The sequence below is a fragment of the Nyctereutes procyonoides genome, unplaced genomic scaffold, assembly GCF_905146905.1.
Source record: "Nyctereutes procyonoides isolate TBG_1078 unplaced genomic scaffold, NYPRO_anot_genome, whole genome shotgun sequence".
Lineage (NCBI taxonomy): Eukaryota > Metazoa > Chordata > Mammalia > Carnivora > Canidae > Nyctereutes > Nyctereutes procyonoides.
Genome location: NW_026575120.1, coordinates 12,298,982 through 12,319,937, shown reverse-complemented (window position 1 = coordinate 12,319,937; position 20,956 = coordinate 12,298,982). Strand labels below are relative to the sequence as shown.

Sequence of the window (20,956 nt, the reverse complement as noted above, 5' to 3'; positions counted from 1 at the left end):
TTGTTCGTTTGTTTTTAATTCAGAACAGAGAGATGTTTGATGTATGATGAGATACTTGGTTGTCTGTGTTTCTGGTAGGCAATTTATCTTTCTTGCTGCTACTGTAGCTCTGACCTGTCTCAGCTCCCACAGCCTGAAGTAATGTTACATCATTGATCTGACTTGGATTGAAACTTCTTTGTGTCAGAAAAGGCATCTACTCATGACATATTTTCAATCAGGTTTAATACACATAACAAACCCTAAGAACACCATGGAGGTTGAGGATGATTATAATTTTAATTGCATCTGTAGAAGGGTACTTGATATTGAAGGTGGTGGCAGAACTGTGTAAAACATAAAACCTCAGAGAATGGACAATTACACAGGTACCCTGTGGCCTTCTGCTGGTTCCTGTTCCACTCAGTTGAGATTAAGTGTATTATCATGATTGGTAAAGTTTTTTCTTTCTTTTTTCTCCCCATTCTACAGTTGAAAGTGAACAAATACATGTTGAGGGTATTCCACTTCAATTAGGCACTTATTCTTTCCTTCTGTGGCAAATTGCCTTTGCCATGGAAGTCCTTTTGTTTTTCTGAAAATGCCTCATTGTCTAGTTGTATATTCATTTGTTTCCCCCTTTCTTTATTACAGTAATATATATACATAAGCTTTAAAATGTTGAATGGTACTTCTAAGCTTATACTGAAAAATAGCAGTTTTCTTCTCTATCCTATTCACTCCTAATCCTTGCTCCCCTGAGGAAATCCCTTTCAATTTTTGGCTATTCTTTCATATTTACTTCTGTATTTGTAAATACTATTTCTACACTACTTTCCTGATTTTTTTAAAGCTTTATATGTTATCCATAGAATACTTACTAGGGAGGATGAGAATCTCATTCAATTAAATACTTAACACACTCACACACACACACACACACACAAGGATATGCACACACAACACACACAACACAACCACATTCACTCATAAACACCCTATTCTGTCAATATAGTTATTCTCTTCTTCCAATGAAGATACATCACACTTTTTGTTAGATTACTACTCTGAGTTTATATTACCAAGACCAGGAAATAGTCATTCACAGCTGAACCATGTATGTAGTTCATCACAATTACATTTGCTTGTAAAATGTTAACTCCTTCCTGGTGGCCCTCTTTACCACATTTTAATTTTGCTTGGTGATCTCTTTATCATTCACAAATCTATCTCCAGAGCTCCTATCAGATTTGAAGACATCACCTGAAAATATTCAAACAACTCAGGTTTTCTGTTTTATTTTCTTGCTGGAGATCTTGCTCTGCAAGCCCACATACTTCCTGTTCCCATGTTGATTGGTTCCCCTCTACAGCTGAAGCTCAGCAATATCTCAGAACCTGCACCAACATCCTGGGAATCACTTTTGCTTCTCTTTTGTTTTGGAGCTCCCTTTTCTGGATTTCGAATTTTTCTCTTCTGAGTTTTTTTCTCTGTTTTCATGTGCATATCTTCCCAGAGTTCCCTAAAAAAAGAAAATGTTGAGACTTTTCCTGTCTGAAAATACCTTTTTTCTATCCCCCTATATTAGTGATAGCTTGGCTAGGTAGAGAATGGTGGATTGCAAATCATTTTCCTTACAATAGAGAAGACTGAATATATATCCTTCCTCATGTTCTTTTGTCTGTTTGACTCTGGAAACATTTAAGAACTTCTATTTGAGGTGTTGTGAAATTTCCAAGTAATATGACCTATTGTGGATCTTTTTTTTTTCCTTCATTCACAAGAGTTCTCAATTTATGTCCTGCTCTGCCATTTGAATCTTGTTTTGTTTTGTTCTGGACAATTTCTTCTTAAATGCTATTTTTTTCTGGATTGGCTATTATTGAATACTAATTTCCAAGTTTAATTCCTTAATCTCATGTTTCTCATCTAATTTTCTTATCTTTTTCCAGGTTTGGGAGTTTTTCTCAATCAGTAAGTTGAAACTACAAATATTTCTATGGAATTATTTTAAATGTTGGTGTCCTAGTTTTAGTTCTCAGCTCTTTTTTGTTCTCTGATACTTTTTAAAAATAGAATTTTTCATGTATTATATGTCTTATCCCTCTAAGAATATTAATCATAGGTGTTTTTAAGTATTTCTGTCTTGTATTTTTAGTTTGAGTCTCATCACTTCCTCTTATTTGTTTTTATTTTCCTCAGTTATTTTATTTTCTTTCGATTTTGGTAACCTTTTGGCTTCTTGAAGCTCTCCTCAAACGTCTGGTCATCGTTGGCCTTATATTCATATTTTAGAATTATGTCCATACACAAACCCCAATTTAAAAACTCTGTGGATGGGTAAGGCTTGTCAAATGATAAGCTTCATGGTAAGGTAATTAGGCTGACCCTGACTGTCTTGTTTGAGGGCCTCCGAACATCAGTATCCAATGTACTTCTCTTTCAGTCATTTCATTTCCTTGTTGAGGAACTCACCAATTTCCTGCATGAGTGATATAAGCATTATCTGAGACAAGACATGGGAAAGAGTGTACCATGGTCTTGAGAGTTCAATATGTTCACTGTCACTCTCCCTGTTCTAAGCATGGCACATATTCCTTTCTATAGCTGTACCTGAAATACTTCTCCAGCTGGTTTATTTTAGCTTCTTCAAAGTAAACAACCTCTGTGATCAGCATAGGACAGCCACCTCATATGATAGAGAAAATTTCTGGGAGTCTATTTGCAATTGCTAAAGCCTATCTCAAAGGATTGTTTAAAATTAATCCTGCTTGCTGATCAACTCCACATCCCCACCTTTACTGTTTGGCTGCTACATATCCCCATGTGGAACAGCACTTGGCACATATTAGGCACTCAATAAATTTTAATGAATGATTTATAACTTTTGACTCTGATTGCTGAGCATTTTTCATGTTTTACTATAGACTCCTACCCTGAAGGTCTGGGTGCAGCCTTCTCAGATATGGTACTTTAACTACCACTCTACTCCAATTAATTTCTTCTCACTGCTCTTTAATCCTTTCCCACTCTTCCTGTCTTTGTGGGCTTATGGACAATTTATCCCTCTTTTTTCTTTTTCCATTTTCATTCTTCTGTGCCATTTTTTTAGGCAATAGAGATGGGAAGAGATGAAGGCTAATATGTACCTAATGTGCCACAGAGCTACATGAAAGATTTTCTGCTTTGTCATAATTACATATATTCTGTTGATTGATTGATTGATTGATTGATTGAGATGGGGAGTGGCAGAGGAGAGAGAATCTTAAGCACTAGGTGTGGAGCCCAAAGAAGGGCTTGATTTCATAACGCTGAGATCATGACCTGAGCTGAAATCAAGAGTCAGATGCTTAACTCACTGAGCTACCGAGGTGTCCCTATATATATTTTGAATAAAAAATTACAAGCATTGAGATTGCATAAGAAGTATTTAAAAACAACATATATATATATATATATATATATATATATATATATATTCCTGCTTTGAAAAGTCTTATCATTTAGTCATCTTTGCTTCAGATTCATCTTTGTTTTAGTATCTGTCCCTGTCTCTGTCCCGGTCATGCTCTGTCACTTGTGTCCTCACTGTCTTCCCACTCTAATTTTTAAAGAACCAAAGCATCTCACAGGTATATAGGTAAAGCCTCTCAACTTTCTTCAGCTTTTTTTTTTTTCATTTCTTTCATTCCTTAGAGGTAGCTACTTCATTTAATAGGTCTTATTCCCATCCATTTGGATATCTTAATGTCCATGTATGTGCCCTAAATAACTTATGCTTTTATTTTGCATGTTTGAAATTCTATGTAAATACTGTCATATTATACATGTTGTTCTGCAACTTCTTTACATTCAACACATTTTCATAATGTATACGTGTTGATGCATTCACTTAACAGCTGTCGGCCATTCCAAGCATATAATCTGTATTTTTTACTTTTGTCTGTCTTAGATTAAAAGCTATCATGGAACACAAATAAGGTCCATAAAACTCACTGCATGCCACCACTGCAAACAAGCAGCATAATTTTAAAAGCATGGATTGAAATCTAGAATCTTTCATTCACTAGCTGTGTAGTTTAGGGCAAATTCTTTAGCCTCTCAGGCCTTGGTATCATCATTTATAAAATTTAAACACTGACAGTACTGACCTTGTTATTGTATTAAGCATGTAGATTTCAGTACAGTAAATGACAATAGTAAATAGTCAAATAGTACAGCTGCTATTATATAATGGTAACAGTTTGCTGACTCAGAATCTTAGAACTGGCATTTCAATTACTTTAGGATGTTCAGGTTTGCTTTACAAAATCCCCTCCAAGTAGTAGTCTGGCCTCTATACAAACACTTTAGTGACTTGAAATTCTTTGACTTCATCCTATTTGATAGCTATGTGAATATTACATTCACTGTAAGGAATAAAAAGAAAAAAAGTCTCCCTGAAGCTTCTGCAGAATTAGTCCTAATTCTACCACTTGGGACCAGGCAGAGCAAGTCTAATCCCTCTTCCATATGACAGACTTCCAAATATTTGAAGACAAATATCATGTCTCCCCATCCCCGAGTCTAATTATATTGAAAATGGGGGAAAAAAGTAGAAAAGAAAAGAAGGGGAACTGGTATATGTCAGTGATGGATGAAACCTCACCTATTGAAACAAATCGGTAAAAACAGAGATAAATACTCTAGAACTTCCCCCTTTTGCTGGTTCCTCCAAAAGAAAAAGCTGTCAGCAGAACTTCCCTTTGAAAAAAATCTTCTAAGTGCTATTGAAATTTTTTGCTAGTACCTTTTGGGGATCTGCCTTGGTGGTATTAACATAAGTGCTACCAAATGGACTGGGAAATAATCTTTAAACATATCTTATAAAGAGAGTCTTTATTGTAATCTATTATACTTTAAGCCTGGAATGGATAATAGTAGAAGGGGATGCTCTGGTTTTACAAGGCAATAATGTGGTACCTATACAGTCAAAACTTTATTGTGAGTCAGACTACAGAATAGTTTATCCCAAAGAAGCTCTCTGACAAGTACAGAAATACCACTGCAGAGCTGGGGTCAATTACAGAACAGTTCTGCTTTGTTTGGTTGGTTTTTTTTAATTCTGCTTTCTAATTCCCTAATTGCATTTCTGACTTTGAATCCCGATATTGTGTTCAAAACACACACACACACACACACACACACACACACACACACACACCCTATCATTATATCTTCAATGAAAACCACTTTTTAAGACTGACCATTTAGATAAAAAACATTAATACATAAGGACTTCTTTTCCCCAATGCACAGCAGATTCTCAACCTGCAGAGTCATCACTGGGAGTTCAGTGAATCTATTTTCATTCTTTGGACAAGTTGTCCCTCCTGAAGATAAGGAAAGGCTAGAGCAAGGTTTGCAAACTATGGCCCTCGGGCCAACCCAGGCTGCTACCTGTTTATGTGAGCTAAGAATAGTTAAAAAATTTTTAAAGGCTTTAAAAAAAATCAAGAGTGATGTTAGGGACACATAAAAATTACGTGGAAATCAAATTTCAGTATCTATAAATAAAGTTTTATTGCAACCTAGCCACACTCATTAGTTTACATCTGGTCTATGACAGCTTTCTTGTTACAGTGGCAGGGCTGAGTACTTTCAGCGGAGACCCAGTAGCCCCTAATATTTACATTCTGGCCTTTACCAAAACAGTGCACTAATCCTGAGAATGAAAATCGTGTTGGTGGGAGGAACCAAGAATCTCAACTTGAAGGGAAAGAGGGAGAAAAAATGTCTGAGTGATGTCCTAGGATGGAAGGACTTGACCAAAATTGAAAAATGCGAGCACTGTTTGTATGCTTCAACGGAAGTCCTGGATCAAAATGATCAGAAGCTTTTAAGATTCCTTAAAAGCTCATCCCAGATTTGAACAGCTCTGTGAAAATTATGCCCCTGATAAGGGGGCAGGGAAAAGTCTCGTTGTTTCTGCAGAATTGGCCCTAGGTCTACCACTTGGGACTGGGCAGAACTACTGTGATCTGTCTTCCGTATGACAGATTTTCAAATATTTGAAGACAATATCAAGTCCCCCTGAGTCTAATTATATTGAAAATGGGGGAAAACAGGAAAGAAAGAAAAAGAGGAGCATTGGTACATGTCAGTGATGGATGAAGCCTCATACATCAAAACAGACTCTTTTTACTCCCCCTCCTCCTCAACAGGCTCACCACTTATATAGGAGCTCTGAACAACAGTCGTCGAACAAGTATAGGATTGGCAACTGCTTAGATTTGGGCAAGGATGGAGATGATAGTAGGAGAGGCCATGTGACTTCTGTCTTCCCCGCGTGGCTTCAGATGTTGAGTTACTGATGTTGGTGGCAAAGAAGGGAAACAGACCTGCCAATTCTTGGAGTAACAGAAGGGAAAAAAACAGAAAACAAAGCACAGTAGTGAGTTGGAAAGTTGTTGAGAGATGCTGCACAAATAAAAGTCTCCCAGGAGATTTTCCAGACACACTGAGTATTGTCAAGAAAAACTTGTCAAAGACTTGAACATGGACAAAAGAAAGTACTGAGCGTCTTTTCAGGGAAGTGTTGAGTGTTGTTGAACTGGCCATCTGGGACTGTTTGATGTCTCTGTGTGTGTACATATGTATGTTTTCTTCAAATTCTTCTTTGGGCTAATGTTAATCAATTTCTTCTTTAAATGGTTATGTGTATCTTTGATACATGTTCATTTTGTATTTACCTGTGAGATGTTTTTAACTCTGTGAGAAACAGTAAATTCTTATATTTAGCAATATAAAGAATTACATATTCAATATATTCACTATAAAAAAATCTTTCATATATGTGAATAGGTTCCCTTCTAAAGCACTCCATTTTTTGTTAATGCATTTATTTGTTCTGACTGTACCAGGAAGGAACCCTCTGGAAGGTTCTTACATGTCTCGACCAACTCTAGTGTCTTCTAATGGTTTCCAATGCGTCAGGGCTACTGATCTTAAAAACAGAAGCACTGGGCTCCGGGAAGCCAGTAGTGAGCAGTGACAAATAGGGAGCCTATGCACGAGGTCAGCCTTGCAGACTCCAGAAGGTGAAGCTGGTAGAATTGTTTACCTGTGGCCTGGGTGATCCATTCTGTTAGAGGTCCTGCATTCTGCCCTTGAACTAAGACTTTCTATTCTATATGTAGAGTGGCTAAAAAGACCCAGAAAACAAAAACAAAAAACTTTGTTTTATAGAAATAGCACCCCAGAAGATGACCTGCTTAAACTCTGCCACCAACTAGCTTTGTCATTTTTGGCTAAGCACTGCATTTCCTTTCTACTTCTTTTTTTGTTTGAAGAAGCATATAATTACCCAGTTCGCAGGACTTGGAGGAAAGTTTCTAGACACAAAGCACCTCATGTCTAAATGTATGACTAAGTGGATAAACCCAATGAACTTTTAGTCAGTCAGTCAATTAATTTATTCAGTTTAAATGACTATTCTAATCATGTCCTTTATCCCCGTTGAGGTCAGCCACCAAATGATGTCCGTATCTCCCATCCACTGGACCATGGTCCTCATGAGGAGTTGTACATTTGACCCATTTCCCACTTTCCCAACTTATGAAACTCTTCCCTGGTGCTTTTTTCAGGACATCCTGATAGGGTTCAGGACACACTACCCCAAAATATGGCATCGTGGCCCATTGAATTTCTTAAGCTGAAGGAGTTTGAAAAAATGGAAGAAACTGAAAAGTCACTGTGACCATTCCTTTTCCCCTTCTTCCCTGAATGTGGGAGTTAAATCTCCCACCTGGAAGGTATCCTCCCTATACCAGGAGGAAGGGACACCTCCCTATCACCAGAGACAGGGAATGTAGGGCCGAGAAGGATGGATAAACAAGCCCTGTTACTTCTTCACTATTTACCACCCCTAGTGCAATTCTCTTTGTCTTGTCAATTCTTTACCAATTTATTGTTTCTTTGTCTAGAAGGTATAAAAGTTCCTGCTCTGGTCACTTCATTTTCTTCTGAAGCCTTCCCCTGTACATGTATAAATTCAATAGAATGTGTGTGCTTTTCCTTGTTTGTGTGTTTTGTGTCCGTTTGTTACGTCCAGCCAGAGACCCAACATTGTACTACATTGTACTACCGATCATTTCCTCCTTTATCTTGCTTTTAGTTAAAGCTGGCTCTTAAAGAAACTATTTCCTCTGTGATCTTTTAGGGGATTGCTATCTTCTCTCCTATACTTTCTACACCACCAGAGGTGTGGAGAAGGAGTTTCCTTCTTATGGCCAGGTCCAAACCATCTCTTTCTTCTCCCTAATATTTTCCATGTTTTGATACTCCTGTTTCGACAGCATACCAGCCACTATCTCTGCTGGTTGTAATAATCGACGGATGCCCAAGTCAAGTCCTGTTATTTTTACTGAAGCATTAGCTTCTGACTGTCATTGTATGCAACACACTCCCACTTAAATTGTGGAGATTTAATTTTGCAGATAGATGATGCTTCTACCTCCCTACTCTAATTCCTTGAATTTTGATTCTCCAATGATTTTGTCTTTGATCCTAGCTTACTGCTTACTGTGACCTATCAACACATTATAGACCAGTGGTTTCAGCTGTGATTGCTCCCTAGAGGATCTTTGGGAATGTCTGGAGATGTTTTTATTTGTCATAATTGGTAGAAACTATTGACATTTTGTGGGTACAGGCCAGAGATCCTGCAAAGTACAGTGTCGCCCTTCACAGCAGAGAATTATCCAGCCCCACATGCCAGTAGTGCCAGCCTCAGTAAGACTGTATCTGACAACCTGGATCACACCCCCAGCAACCCCATTCTTCTTTCCTTTGTCTGATTCTATATTCTCCTTATTTAGTCTTTAGTCTCTGCCTCCCTTCAGAGTGAATGAAATCTCTGTGAGTAGGGTAGCTTTGGTTCATTGCTGTATTCACATGGCTCCCAAGTGTTTACTCCAGTGAAGATAATAACTATTATTTTTTAAATCAACTCAACACCTGGGTAAAGTAGAGTCAATAGGAGGCACACTTAAAGGGTAAATTGTCCATTTTTCCTAAGAATATAAAGAGTGATACAAAGAAATGGTAGTTTGGGCCCATAAAAGGAAGAAGTATTAATTTTTAGGCTCCATGCCCAGAGCAGAGCCAGACACAGGGCTCAATCTCATGACCCTGAGATTATGATAGCTGATGCTTAGCCAACTGAGCCACTTAGGTGTCCCCTAGATGTGTTAACTTCTTAAGCTCTTGTGATGATGATGAATCAGTAGTTAACCTAAGCATTTTACATAATTTTTCACTCAAGAGCATACTCCTTTTGATGATTTTTCTAAAAGTATGTGGATGTTTTGAGCTCATGTGCTGGGAGAAGAAATCATCCCTATTTTTCTGGGTACCCTAACCAAATTATTCAAGTTAGGGATCTGAGGAGATGAACAAATCTGGGTCATTTAAAATTTTTTTTACCTGTATATCTAATAGTTTGCTCTCCTATATTGATCACATTGTTTTCTTTTGGCAACAGATAGATATGGAAAGGGGGACAGGATATGCATGATGCTGATTTAACAGATGAGGAAACTGGGACTCAGAAAGTAAACTGAATTGTCTGAGATTCCACTGGTAGGCATGACAGCTAAGATTAGAGTTCTCATTGTTTAATGCCTTCTTAACCTGCTCTGGGCTCTTTCTATTAATTGTACAGCATCTTTCTCCTGGCTGGACACTTAACATTCACCCCTTTGAAAGGAAGGATATGTTGAATTTTTCTCTGAGCTTAGAGAAAGCAAGGTTATTTGCTACAAGTCATTTCATTGGAAAGATGCTTCCAGCTTTTAAAGCAGTCTTTAGAAGATGGAGAAAAATATTTACAACTGACTCTTATCAGTCTTATGTGTGCCTTTTTAATTCTAGAGGAACATGGTAAAATTAAGCATTCGTAGCCAAGAATTAAAATGTTAAAAAGGTTGCCATGGGCTTAGCATATGCTTAGAGATGAAAAATTTTGCAAAATGCAAAGAAATGAGTTGGTAGATGAGAAAAAGTTGAAGAAAATCTAGACTGAATTAATTTAGGATGGAGGACCCAATTTATCTCTTCTACATCTTTGAAAAGTGGATCCCAGAATATTAATTGCGAGATGTTACTACATGCTCATTAAGTAGGAGTAAGTGATAAATATTTGGAAAATGTTGTAGACATTGTAGCCTTGGCTAAGTGATTAAAAATTCATATTAGCATAATTCTTTTTTCAGCTTTCCTATTTACAAAATGTGAGCAATAATAGTACTGACTTCATATGGTTGCTAGGGGATTAAATGAGTGAATCTGTGTAAAGTGCCTAGCAGACCGAAAGTATTCAAAAACTATTGACTACCCGTTATTATGTAAATAAAACCTTTGAGAATTCTTACAATAAAGAAGCCCCTGTGGATGTGGTTAACTCCACTTTTCCCATGTTGCCCATGTTTATGGCTAAACATAGGATCAGTACCTAATAACATAGCATGGAAGTTTGGAAAGTGCTATTATGGAAGATCTAGTGGATCATAAGAACTAGAAGCATGAAAAGCTGTATGGTAGCCTCTCCTGAATAAAATACTTATGAATCTATTTATCAATGTTAATATGCCTGTTTGAATGCTTCCCCCCCCCTTATTTTTGTCTGACAAATCCTTACCTCTCTCCGATGGAGAAATTGAAACCATGAGCAAAATTCTCCACCCTTCTTGCATCCACTCCCTTTAAAGCACTGTCATTTTTGCAACAGTTCCCATCATGAGTTGAATTCTATTTCCCTCTGTGTTGAATGCGCAGGTCTTATGAGTTATGTGGGCCAACAGAATATCACAGAAGTGACGGTGTTCCAAGACTATTCTTCAAAAACCTCTCCAGGCTTTTCTTCCTCTGCCTTTACCATGAGAACATCCCCAGCTGCACCTACTGTGTCATTAAGAACTGTGGGGCAGAGCTTAGTCCTATCGTCCTAGCCAAGGCCTTGGACATGTCAGGATCCGGGTCTGGAAGGGCCAGCACAGTTAACCTCCAAGACAGATAGCAGCACATACAGGAACGAGTTCAGCTGAGACAGCCAAGCAAGGCTCAGATCAGGAGGACCTTTCTACTGGTCCATAACTCAGTAAGAAGAATAAATGGTTACTTCAAGCCACAGATTATGGGGCTTGTTGCAAAGTGTTATTATAGATAGCTATGTTAATACATCATCTTTAAATCTTATCCCAGTGACCACATGTCCCTGTTAATTTTCCCTCACAACATACAACCTGGTTTCACCTCCCCTCCTTTATTCTCCCTTAACAATCCGTGCTCATCTCTTTCAAGCACTTTTTTGATGGTATGATAACCTCTCGATACAGAGAGAGGAAGCTTCATGAAAGTTGAGTCCATGGTGTTGTTTTGTTTTGCTTTGTTTTATGAATGCCTGCTTTGTTGTAGAGGGTCTGGCACATACAGAGTAATAATAAAGATAATAATAAAGAGTAGATAACTCTTTAATTTGTACATATACTCAAGATTTTAAGGTCTTTGTGTTGTCTGAAAACCAGAAAATGGGTCCTCTCATTGATGGAGCATCTACTCTATGCAAGATTACTATTTCAAACAAAATGTTACTTGTCTTAGTGATAGACACATCTTAAATATGTATCTCCCCCATCATCTGACTCCAATTCCTTTCTCTCCTAAAATCATTTTAGGTGGGTGGATATAATGGATCTCATTAAAGTATTTTCACAGCTTACTGTACTAAGCATTAACCTTTATATTTGAAAAACAAAATATTTTACTTATTTTTAAGGGCCATAAGACTTTTTTTACTTTATTTTTTGCCTTAAATAACTTTCTGCCAGCTATCAGAAAGACTAAAATTGAGTACGTCTATGGCCCTCTTGTTACTTTACTATGATCATATAGTGAACACTCTAGGACATCTCTGTTCAGAACCAGGATGAGCCAGAAATAGAGACGTGTTTAGTCATTATATTTATTATACTATTCTTGAACATTTACTTTGTACCTAGTGAGCTTGATAGGATTATCTCCTTTTAAAGACAGTTTCTTGACCTAGGTCACATGACCAGAGAATGGCAGACTCCAGGATTACTATGTAGCCTGTGTTGATCTCCAACACATTTTGTTAACTACCATGCCTATTTCCTTTCTAAAATAAGGTAAAAGTGAACACTCAGTTGCTTATTAAGTACCACATTAAGGATTTTACATGTATCTTTTTTTTTTCACTTAATCTTTATACTTTGGAAAGAATCTAGAATTCTATTATCATCCCTATATACTTAAGTAGAAACATAAGTATTTTGTCTGATATTAAATGCTAAATGACACAGGCAGGATTTGAATCCTGGCTTTGTTACCATGTGGCAGATCTAAATAAATATTTTTGAATGAAAAAATAACCCTATCAGAGTAAATTTGATCAAATTCTAATAAATATTGGCTACAGGGAACAAACATTAGCCCAAAGTAGCTTAATCCACTCAGAACCAGTTCCTAGGTAGATGAAACATTTTTTAGACGAAACTTAAAAAAAAATATTTTGAACAGTTTATTAGAGGCTCAAGCTGATATATTTTTATCCAAATGAGCTAGTTGTATCTGAATCTCTCTGCCAGGCGTAGCATTCTTTACAGTCGATCAACTCAGATTGGATTTGTTTGCTCTATTAAAATAGTTCTGAAACTTTGGCTTGGTTCTTCCTAATCATACTGATTTACCTAGTTAATTAAAACCAATTCTCATTCTACCAGTAACTTAAATATATTCTAATTAGCTTTAAAGCACTGGAACCTCTCACAGCCACTTTGTGGATACTATCATCCCTGCTAGTCCTATAAAATGATTCATAAAAAGAATTACATGGTCCAAAATGTTTAGAAAATGTTATATACACTCCTCTTTTAGAGATCCACCATATACATTAGATCCATCATACACTTAAAGGTTTTCAGAAATCTAGAGAATGCAGTTTCATTTTAGGGATGGTTTTCCAAACTTAATTTAATGAGCAGGGGTGGGGGTACAAAACCTGCTATCTTACTATGCTAATTGTATTTTGTTTAAAGACAAATTTTGGAAAACACTGGTTTTAAACCAATTTGTGGCCTTCTTTTAATTTATGGCTAATTGAAATACGTCAGAAACCATCTTAAACTGGTTCTGACCGCTGTAAACAGTTATGATTACAGTCTTTGGATCTTGGGAGCCTTCAGCATTTTTAAAACATCTTAAGCAGATTCAGTCAGTGAAACTGTATCTGCAATGTGCAACATTGTACTTATTTTTGTAGCATTTTTCCCATGAAAAGGCAGAAAATTTCTGTAGTGTCTGTAAAAAATAACCCAAGTATTTTGAGGTCTAAGGTGAATGATATCTCAATTACGTTAGGTTGGGATTCTCTCATGGTTTGTAAAACTACGTCCTAAGGATAGTTGTGTGTATGCATGGGTTGGGTTGAGAACCATAGGAGATAATCTCATTTTTGTTTCCAGTAGCTTCGTGGGGTCTAATTCTTGAGGCCACAAGGAGAAATTAGGTTCAATACGTTAATAGTTACTTGGAAACTGTCCTTGATGTAGAGGGAATTCCAGTTCCTGCTAGGATGTAGCAGAAAGTATATAGAGGGGGTACTCCTTAGGATTTCAAATTTCCACTCATGGATATCCTAAAATGTCAATAAAAGACTCTTTATTCATAAATAACTGATATGCGGCAATTTACGTCTGTACATTTATCTTGAAAAGTCTGTAACCATCCAGTTGTTTGTTGTTGTTGTTTTTTTGTTTTTTTGTTTTTTTTGCAAACTCTACATAAAACATCCAAACGGTCCATTTTGTTCAGTACAAAATAACACAGCTGTTTGGCATTACCAAATATATATGTATATATATTTATAGATATGTACATGTGCTGAAAAAGAAGCCAGTGCAGCCTTTTCTAAGAAGTCCATCCAAGTATTTACTGTACAACATTCAGAATTTACATTGATAATACAAGGCACAAAAAGTGTGGTATGAAGCCAAGGCCATGCTTTATTCAAACTCTCCTCTGGCTTGCTCACTCCTTCAGCTTCATGTCAATTTAAGTGTTCAGTTCTGCTTTTTTTTTTTTTTCTTCTGGCTTTGAACACATCAAATAAAAGTTGAGAGTGGTATGGGTTGGAGATATGAATCACGAAAAAAAACCACCCCTCCTCCTCCACGTACTTTCCCAAAATAAACAGAACAAAACGAAATTTGTTTTAAAGTTCTTCATACAGAAATGGAGGTAAACAGTTACTCAGATTTGTTGAGTTTGGGTCAGAAGAATAAGCCAGTTTTCCTCTAATTGCTTCTATCTGCGCTATTTCTGGGGGGACACTGTCTTGCGTGTACCAATTAGAAACAACTGTGAAGAATGGGAAATTTAGAATCTGTCTTGATTCCAATTTAGAAAGGAGAGAATTGTTTTCCTGACCAGAAAATTCCCACAGTGAGTTTCACCTTCTTATAGAGATGTGTTGAATGGGAAGGGCCTGCATGATTGAGATTGGTCCCTCGAGAGGGTTTCTGATTGAAATTTTTTACCTACACTCTGATGAAGCTTAGATCACAGCCTCCCTGTAAGAGGTGATCTTACTTTAGCATCATCAGAGTTCGCTAATGGAAGGATATTGGAATTATTAAATCTATTTGTGATTGTAATGTCTGTTTCAGTGATGGGGGTCATAAGGCAAGATATTCTGCTTACGATTCCCTTAAAATATCATCTTCCCATAATTCAATAGAACCATTGTTAAATCTCTACCTCCTGTATCTCTTTAATTTGAAGGTACTTGTACAATTTATCCCATTTTGGAATTTGTATGTAAATAATGCCTGCAATAGGGAAATACTCTTTGAGGTTAGCAAGATTTGAGGCAAAAGGACATTTCTGTCACAATCATGCCTTTTTTGTAAAAGTACTTAACACACATTTCCACTCATGCAAGAGTTACTTTACCAAATTTAGTGATCCATTTTATAATTCAAGGCGGTAACTTTTTGGAAAGGAGGATGTATCCTCTGCCCAACTCAATCATAGGGGTGGGGGAGGATATTTTTAAGCTTAGGCCTAAACATGAAGCTTACTGCCTTTTTAATCTTTGGGTTCAGATGGAGGGTGGACCCTAAGACATGAAGTTCACTGTCACCATCTTAGGTCCACCTCATGAGGACATTCCAAATCCATGATCTTCACAGCAAAAGGAAAAAGCAAAGTAGCTGCTTCAAACACCACAATTATTCTATGTGAGTTAAATTTCCTACTTCAGATCACAGTACTACACACTAGTGACTAACAGCCAGGTCTGATTTCCATCCCCTTTTTATCTTTTGAAAAAAAACATAGCACACAGAATTGCCATTTTGCTCTTTTGCTGATGACCCTGGGATGGGGATGTGAGGAGTCCATGGTAGACGCTGGCTCTCCTAGAATTGCTTTTGCAAAGAACACCACATGCTGTCCATACAGCCAAACAGCTTTTAGAACTGCAGCTTTTGAAAGAGTATGGGAAGTAAAAACACAAAATATGTAACACGTCTAATATTAGCAACATTTTCACTTTGTGACATTCGACAAAATACATTTTGCTTGTAGTTCAGGAAAACTCTATGCAGACAAAACAGTGGAAGCTGCGGAAAAGGGTGGCCGTTCAGCTTTTGGCTACAGCATCGATTTTTCAAATACAGCGCTATGGCAACTAACACTGAAGGGCTAATAAAATTTTGTCACTATCTGTAGGACAACATTTTGCTCTCCCATTTGCTGTGGATGTGACCCCTAGTCCGGTCAATGGGAGATACCAGGATTCAGAACTTTGCAATGTTTCATGAGGAAAAGTAATGGAAATGGGCCCCATGAGGGGCCATAAGAAGCATGTATTTCAGCCCCGTCAGGTTCCCATGACCTTCCCAGATCTGGGACAGAGACCTTGGAGGGAATTTCACCTTCACCACATCTGAGAGTGATTATTTCACACCTTTACAGAAGGACTAAGGGATTGTGGTGAAAATGGCAAAAGGAAAAGCAAGCACGTTCAATGATCTTCTCACAGTTTGAAATCCATGGGTAAATTTGCCAGAGGTTTGGCAAGTGGAGAATACTATCTAAAATCCATTACAGATGGTCCCCCAGTTATGACGGTTCAACTGACAATGTTCTGACTTTATACGATGGTCCAAAGGTGATAGGTATTCAGTAGAAACTGTCCTAGCAACTTTGAATCTGGATATTTTCCTGGGCTAGCGATACGAGGGATGACTCTCCCGTGATGCTGGCTGGGCCCCGGGCAGCCACCGCCCCCCACCTGGTCAGCCATGACATCTCAAGGGTAGACCAGCAGGATGCTGGCAACCATTCCGTTGTTTGTTTTCAGTACAGTATTTGATCAATGACATGAGATTTTCGACACTTCCTTACAAAGCAGGCTTTGTGTTGGATGATTTTGCCCAACTTGAGGCTAATGTCCATGGTCTGAGTGTGCATCAGCTAGGCTATCGGCTGTGGTATTTTTGATTTAACTATATTTTCGACTTACGATGGGTTTGTGAGGACATGACCCCATCATAAGTCGAGGAAGATTTATATTCCATTTTCATATTCCACTTTGTGATGTTGAGAATTTTTCTCAAGGAAAATAGGGGCAACAAATCCAGAACTTTTAATCCAAAGAGAACCCTGGTTTAGTCATCTGACTTAATAACCCTTCTCAAAGTCAACTGAAAGAAAAACGTAGGGACCATGGCACAGGAGAACACCTGCAGCTGGAGATAAAAATAATAAGAGAGAGAAAATTTCCCCTCTTTAAAGAGAATTGTGTCAATTCCTATTCATCTCTTACAAAAAGGCCAATAAAATTTTTGTGGGAGTACATCTGAGTTTTACGAGACTTTCTGCACCAGTAAATGAAGTTTGCATTTAAATCCATAGAGTGAGCTTCCTTTTGGCTTAAAGGATTTTGATGTAAACTGGTAAGACTGCACAAGCAATGTTGTAAAAACTGTAAATTAACTTTATGATGCAGCGGCAGTCTGGTACAGCTGTGAAGTGTACCTTTTGGTGGCATAATTTGAAGTCCTGTTTAAAGCATGACCATTAGACTTGAATGCCTTTGAGGACTGAAAGATTTGGCACTAAATGGGATATTTTGAAAAATTTTAAGTAACCTGCCAAGTATTCAAGCCCATTTTTCATGTGTTGGTTCCTTTTACACTAGGACAATAAGACTTCTAAGGTAAGCACATGTACTGACAAGTGAATCTCTTTCTAGAGGGGCATTGGTGTTGTGACGGGAAAATATTAAAATAGAAAAAGGGTTTAAGGTCACAGTGAGTAATCACAAGTTCAAGTTCAGTGAAGTCCATCTGATCTGTGATTTCCGCTCTTCCCTGACACCCCGACTCCCCAACCATGTCGGTAAATCTCACAAACATAGGTTCTCTTTGGAATTCTATTGTAAAATAGGATCCTGATGTGCAACGGCCACAGAATTTCACATATTCCTGTAGAAATCCTATGTAGGATGCTAGCAGAAATAAGAGAAATGAAAAGAAGGAGTAAAATAGGTTGAAAGATGGATTCGAACCTTAGGCTGAAGTGAGCGGTGAATTGTGTTAATTTGCTTCTTTGTTGTTCAATATGGTATGATGATCTTGTGAATTTATAAAAATCCAGGCCCCCCCCACCAGAAAAAAAAAAAAAAGTCCATGGTTGGAAATTCTAGACGTTGAGGGTGGATGATAATCTCTTAGCTTAAAATGATCTAGATTCTAGGGAAGATATTAAATTTTTTCATTTAAGATATTAAAAACATATCAGATCTAAAAAGGATCTGTGTGGATTCTCGGGTTATATGAAGCAATTATATAAGGCCAATTAGAAAGGAAAAGGAAAAATGGGTAGGATGGTTTGTTTTAAAACAAAAATCCTCCAAGGTGGAAATTTACAAAAGTTCTCTCTGATGTTTCCTGCAAATTATTATTAAAGTCAATGCAGTTTCTTTCTGTATACTACCATGCCAATAAACTCTCTAGTTTACTTTGGGTGACTGACCATCTATTTCAACATGTTCTCTGGAAGAGCAACATTCTTGCTCTTCCAGAAATGCTAGCAAGGGTGTCAGATGATTTACCCTCTCCTGCTTTCTCTTTGCTCATCAGAAGGAATAAATAAGTAGAGCACGTTAGCAAAAGGGTCTTTGCTTGATCTAGAGAGGTATTATGAAAATATGCTCAGCAGTTCTAAGAGGATTTGTTTGTTCTATATGATATGCCTTTGGCTCCTGAGAAAAGCAAGATGCTTTTGAATTTCATGTAGCAAAGCCTTTCATCCAATATAGGAGACCTATACCACACATTAGTTAGAGAAAATGGCTAATGCATTCAAGAGTTGCTAATGCCTTACTCATGGTTTTATAAATTACACCTATCTCTAGGCCTTTTTTACTTCAGTGGAGATTTATGTTTTGTTTTGTTTTACATGAGACTTACAAAAACATTTAAAAAAAAGATTGATCATAACCCCATTGCCAAGTACTCTCCAACACCCCCATTCCCTGACTAGATTTTATTTTAATGTAGCCAGCCTCTAAGTAGCTGATCAGTCTTGTAGATAATCTAGGTCCTTGACCTTGCCTGTTCTGATTGTGGACAGCTAATTAAAACATCCACCAGAAGATGAGCAGGAACAGATCGGCGCATCTTTAGTCTGCCAGGACATCTTTTCAAAAACTATTTCATAGGATAAAAGATGGAGTAAAATGTTCAGGTGAGTTTCATGAATTATTGGTGGACTTCAATTCTCCACAATATCATTGCCTGTTTTTTTAAAAAAGAACCGTAAAGCAAGAGTCCCATATTAACAATCCTGTAGAGAAAGCATACCTAGTGAGGTTGAGTAATCAGAGCTTAAAAGCTTCCAGAACAATGCATGTGGTTTCTGGGACATTGTGGTAGACCTACTCCTCATGTCTATTTGCTCCTATCATTTAGACCAAAGACTATCTGCTAATTTTCCAAGAAGCAGAAGCAGAAGGAGGATGCCCTATAGCTCTATGGAAAGATTTTGTGACAACACAGTATCAAGGGGCTAGAAATTTTCAGGAACCTGGATTGAAAAGTAGAACAGGACCCCTCATCCCCTCATAAAAATGTTTAGAGAATGGGTCAACACCTCTATCCTAGAATTATAGCTTATCTGAGGCCTGTGGCATCCGCAGTCCCTGTCCTATTTTGGGCTCGATTTGATACTGCCTCCCCCCAAATCCAAGTAATAAGCTGTGTTCTAATAGCACTTTGCACCTTGAGTGGCTGGGCTGGGAATAGAGGGTTCTGCATTGTTGAGTTAGGAGAAGTAAATTTCCATATTGAGAAGTTTAATTAGCCTCCTTGAAACCACTCCTATGTTATAGGTAAGGAAGGGGAAGAAAGAATGTGGGTAGATTTGTCTCTGGGAGAGAATGAAGGTGGCATACACAGCAAGAACTAGTTTGTGGTCCATCTTACCTTCTGATCTTATTTCCATTAAGTGGTTAGGATAAATAGAGAATCGGTGCTGGTGTGATGTACTCAGAGTCTAAATTCTAAATGCCTTCCTTGACATTACCAAAGTCCTACGAATGGGTTGGCAACCCCATTTCACTTAGAAAAGCCAGTTTTACAATGATTGTTGACATCACTGGATGCCAGTTGGTAGACAACCCTGACAATCTGGTACCAGAATCAGCTGGCCCTTTGGGGCACATCATTAAAAACCTGTTTTGAGACATGCACGATTCAATCTCTGCCTTCCTGGCTTTATTGTAGCTCATCTTTCCCCCACAATTGCTTTGATCTAACTATGCCCTCACTTTTATCCTTACCACTCCAAAGCTCAGAAAGTTCATCAAGTGTGAACCCAAGTGTGGATTCAGATGAGACAGTAGAGCCCTCTTATATTTAAGAGAGCTTGTACTCTTCCCTATTAACATATTATACCTATATAAAATTCAGTTTCTTCAACCAGGGATTCTCACTGATTGTAAATGAAGGCTGAATTCTCCAAATGCCACTGGGCAGAAAGCTGTCTCTTTCCCATTTAAAGCAAATGTCCCGAAGCTGGCCATCACTCTCTCATGAGCGATCGTGGACTACAGTCCATTTTGCCTGCTGTAGTTGAAGTCGGCTTCATCGAGCTGGGATTCTGCAATGTTGGAGAGTTTCGTGTGTGTCCTCCCAATCTCTTCAAGGGCACAGGCCAGGGAGTCAAGATCACCATCGTGCTGATGACGAGCTTCCCACAGGTTCAAAATGACAGCAGATGGACTACTTTGTGTAGCAAAATAAGATAAATTCCTAGACAGAGAGATTTAAAGAAAGAAAGAACAACAAAAATGAAGACGGAATTAAAGAACAAATAAAAATCACTATAAGGAAATTAAGAATGACTTGCAGTGGATATTCTTACAATAGGAATAGTATGTGAATGGGAGCTAGGGACAGGTCTCCAAATGACCTTGGGATTGCTCAGATTTGATCTCTCTCCACCTCCTCAAACTCAATGCATCAGAAATGGTTAGCTCTCCTATATTTCCAGATTGTCCCCCTTTGTAACTATAAAAAGTATCACTGGGATTGCAAACGACCTTTTAATCTCTCATACTGTGACATTTATTTTTGACTTTTCTCTTTATGTTGTTGCTTGCTTTTTGACATACTCAGTCTTCCTTTGCCCTTTGAGCCATTAATGCTGGCTTAGGTAATACTTTGCTTTTTGCTTTCATTCAATCTATTCTCTCCATTGGGAAGACCCATTTCCTTCTTTACCCTCTGTTTATCAAGATCGTACATTCCTGTTCATGCCTGGTTCAATTCTCCTCCACTCTTTGTTCAAAATGCTTTATTTTTTCTCTGAATTCTTTCTACTGTTGTGTTTAAATTTTCATATGAAT

General features: G+C 37.7%; 1 protein-coding gene across 2 annotated transcripts in view; it reads right to left on the bottom strand.

Moving 5' to 3' along the window:
* Positions 1-18,643: 18,643 nt before the first annotated feature.
* The window catches only part of UNC5D (unc-5 netrin receptor D), a 527,088-nt gene continuing 524,775 nt past the window's right edge, over positions 18,644-20,956 (bottom strand). For both annotated transcript variants that reach the window (XM_055335242.1, XM_055335243.1), the window contains one exon: positions 18,644-20,360. In XM_055335242.1, coding sequence (XP_055191217.1) covers positions 20,156-20,360 — 205 coding nt within the window. In that variant the 3' untranslated portion in view covers positions 18,644-20,155. The remainder of the gene's footprint in view (positions 20,361-20,956) is intronic.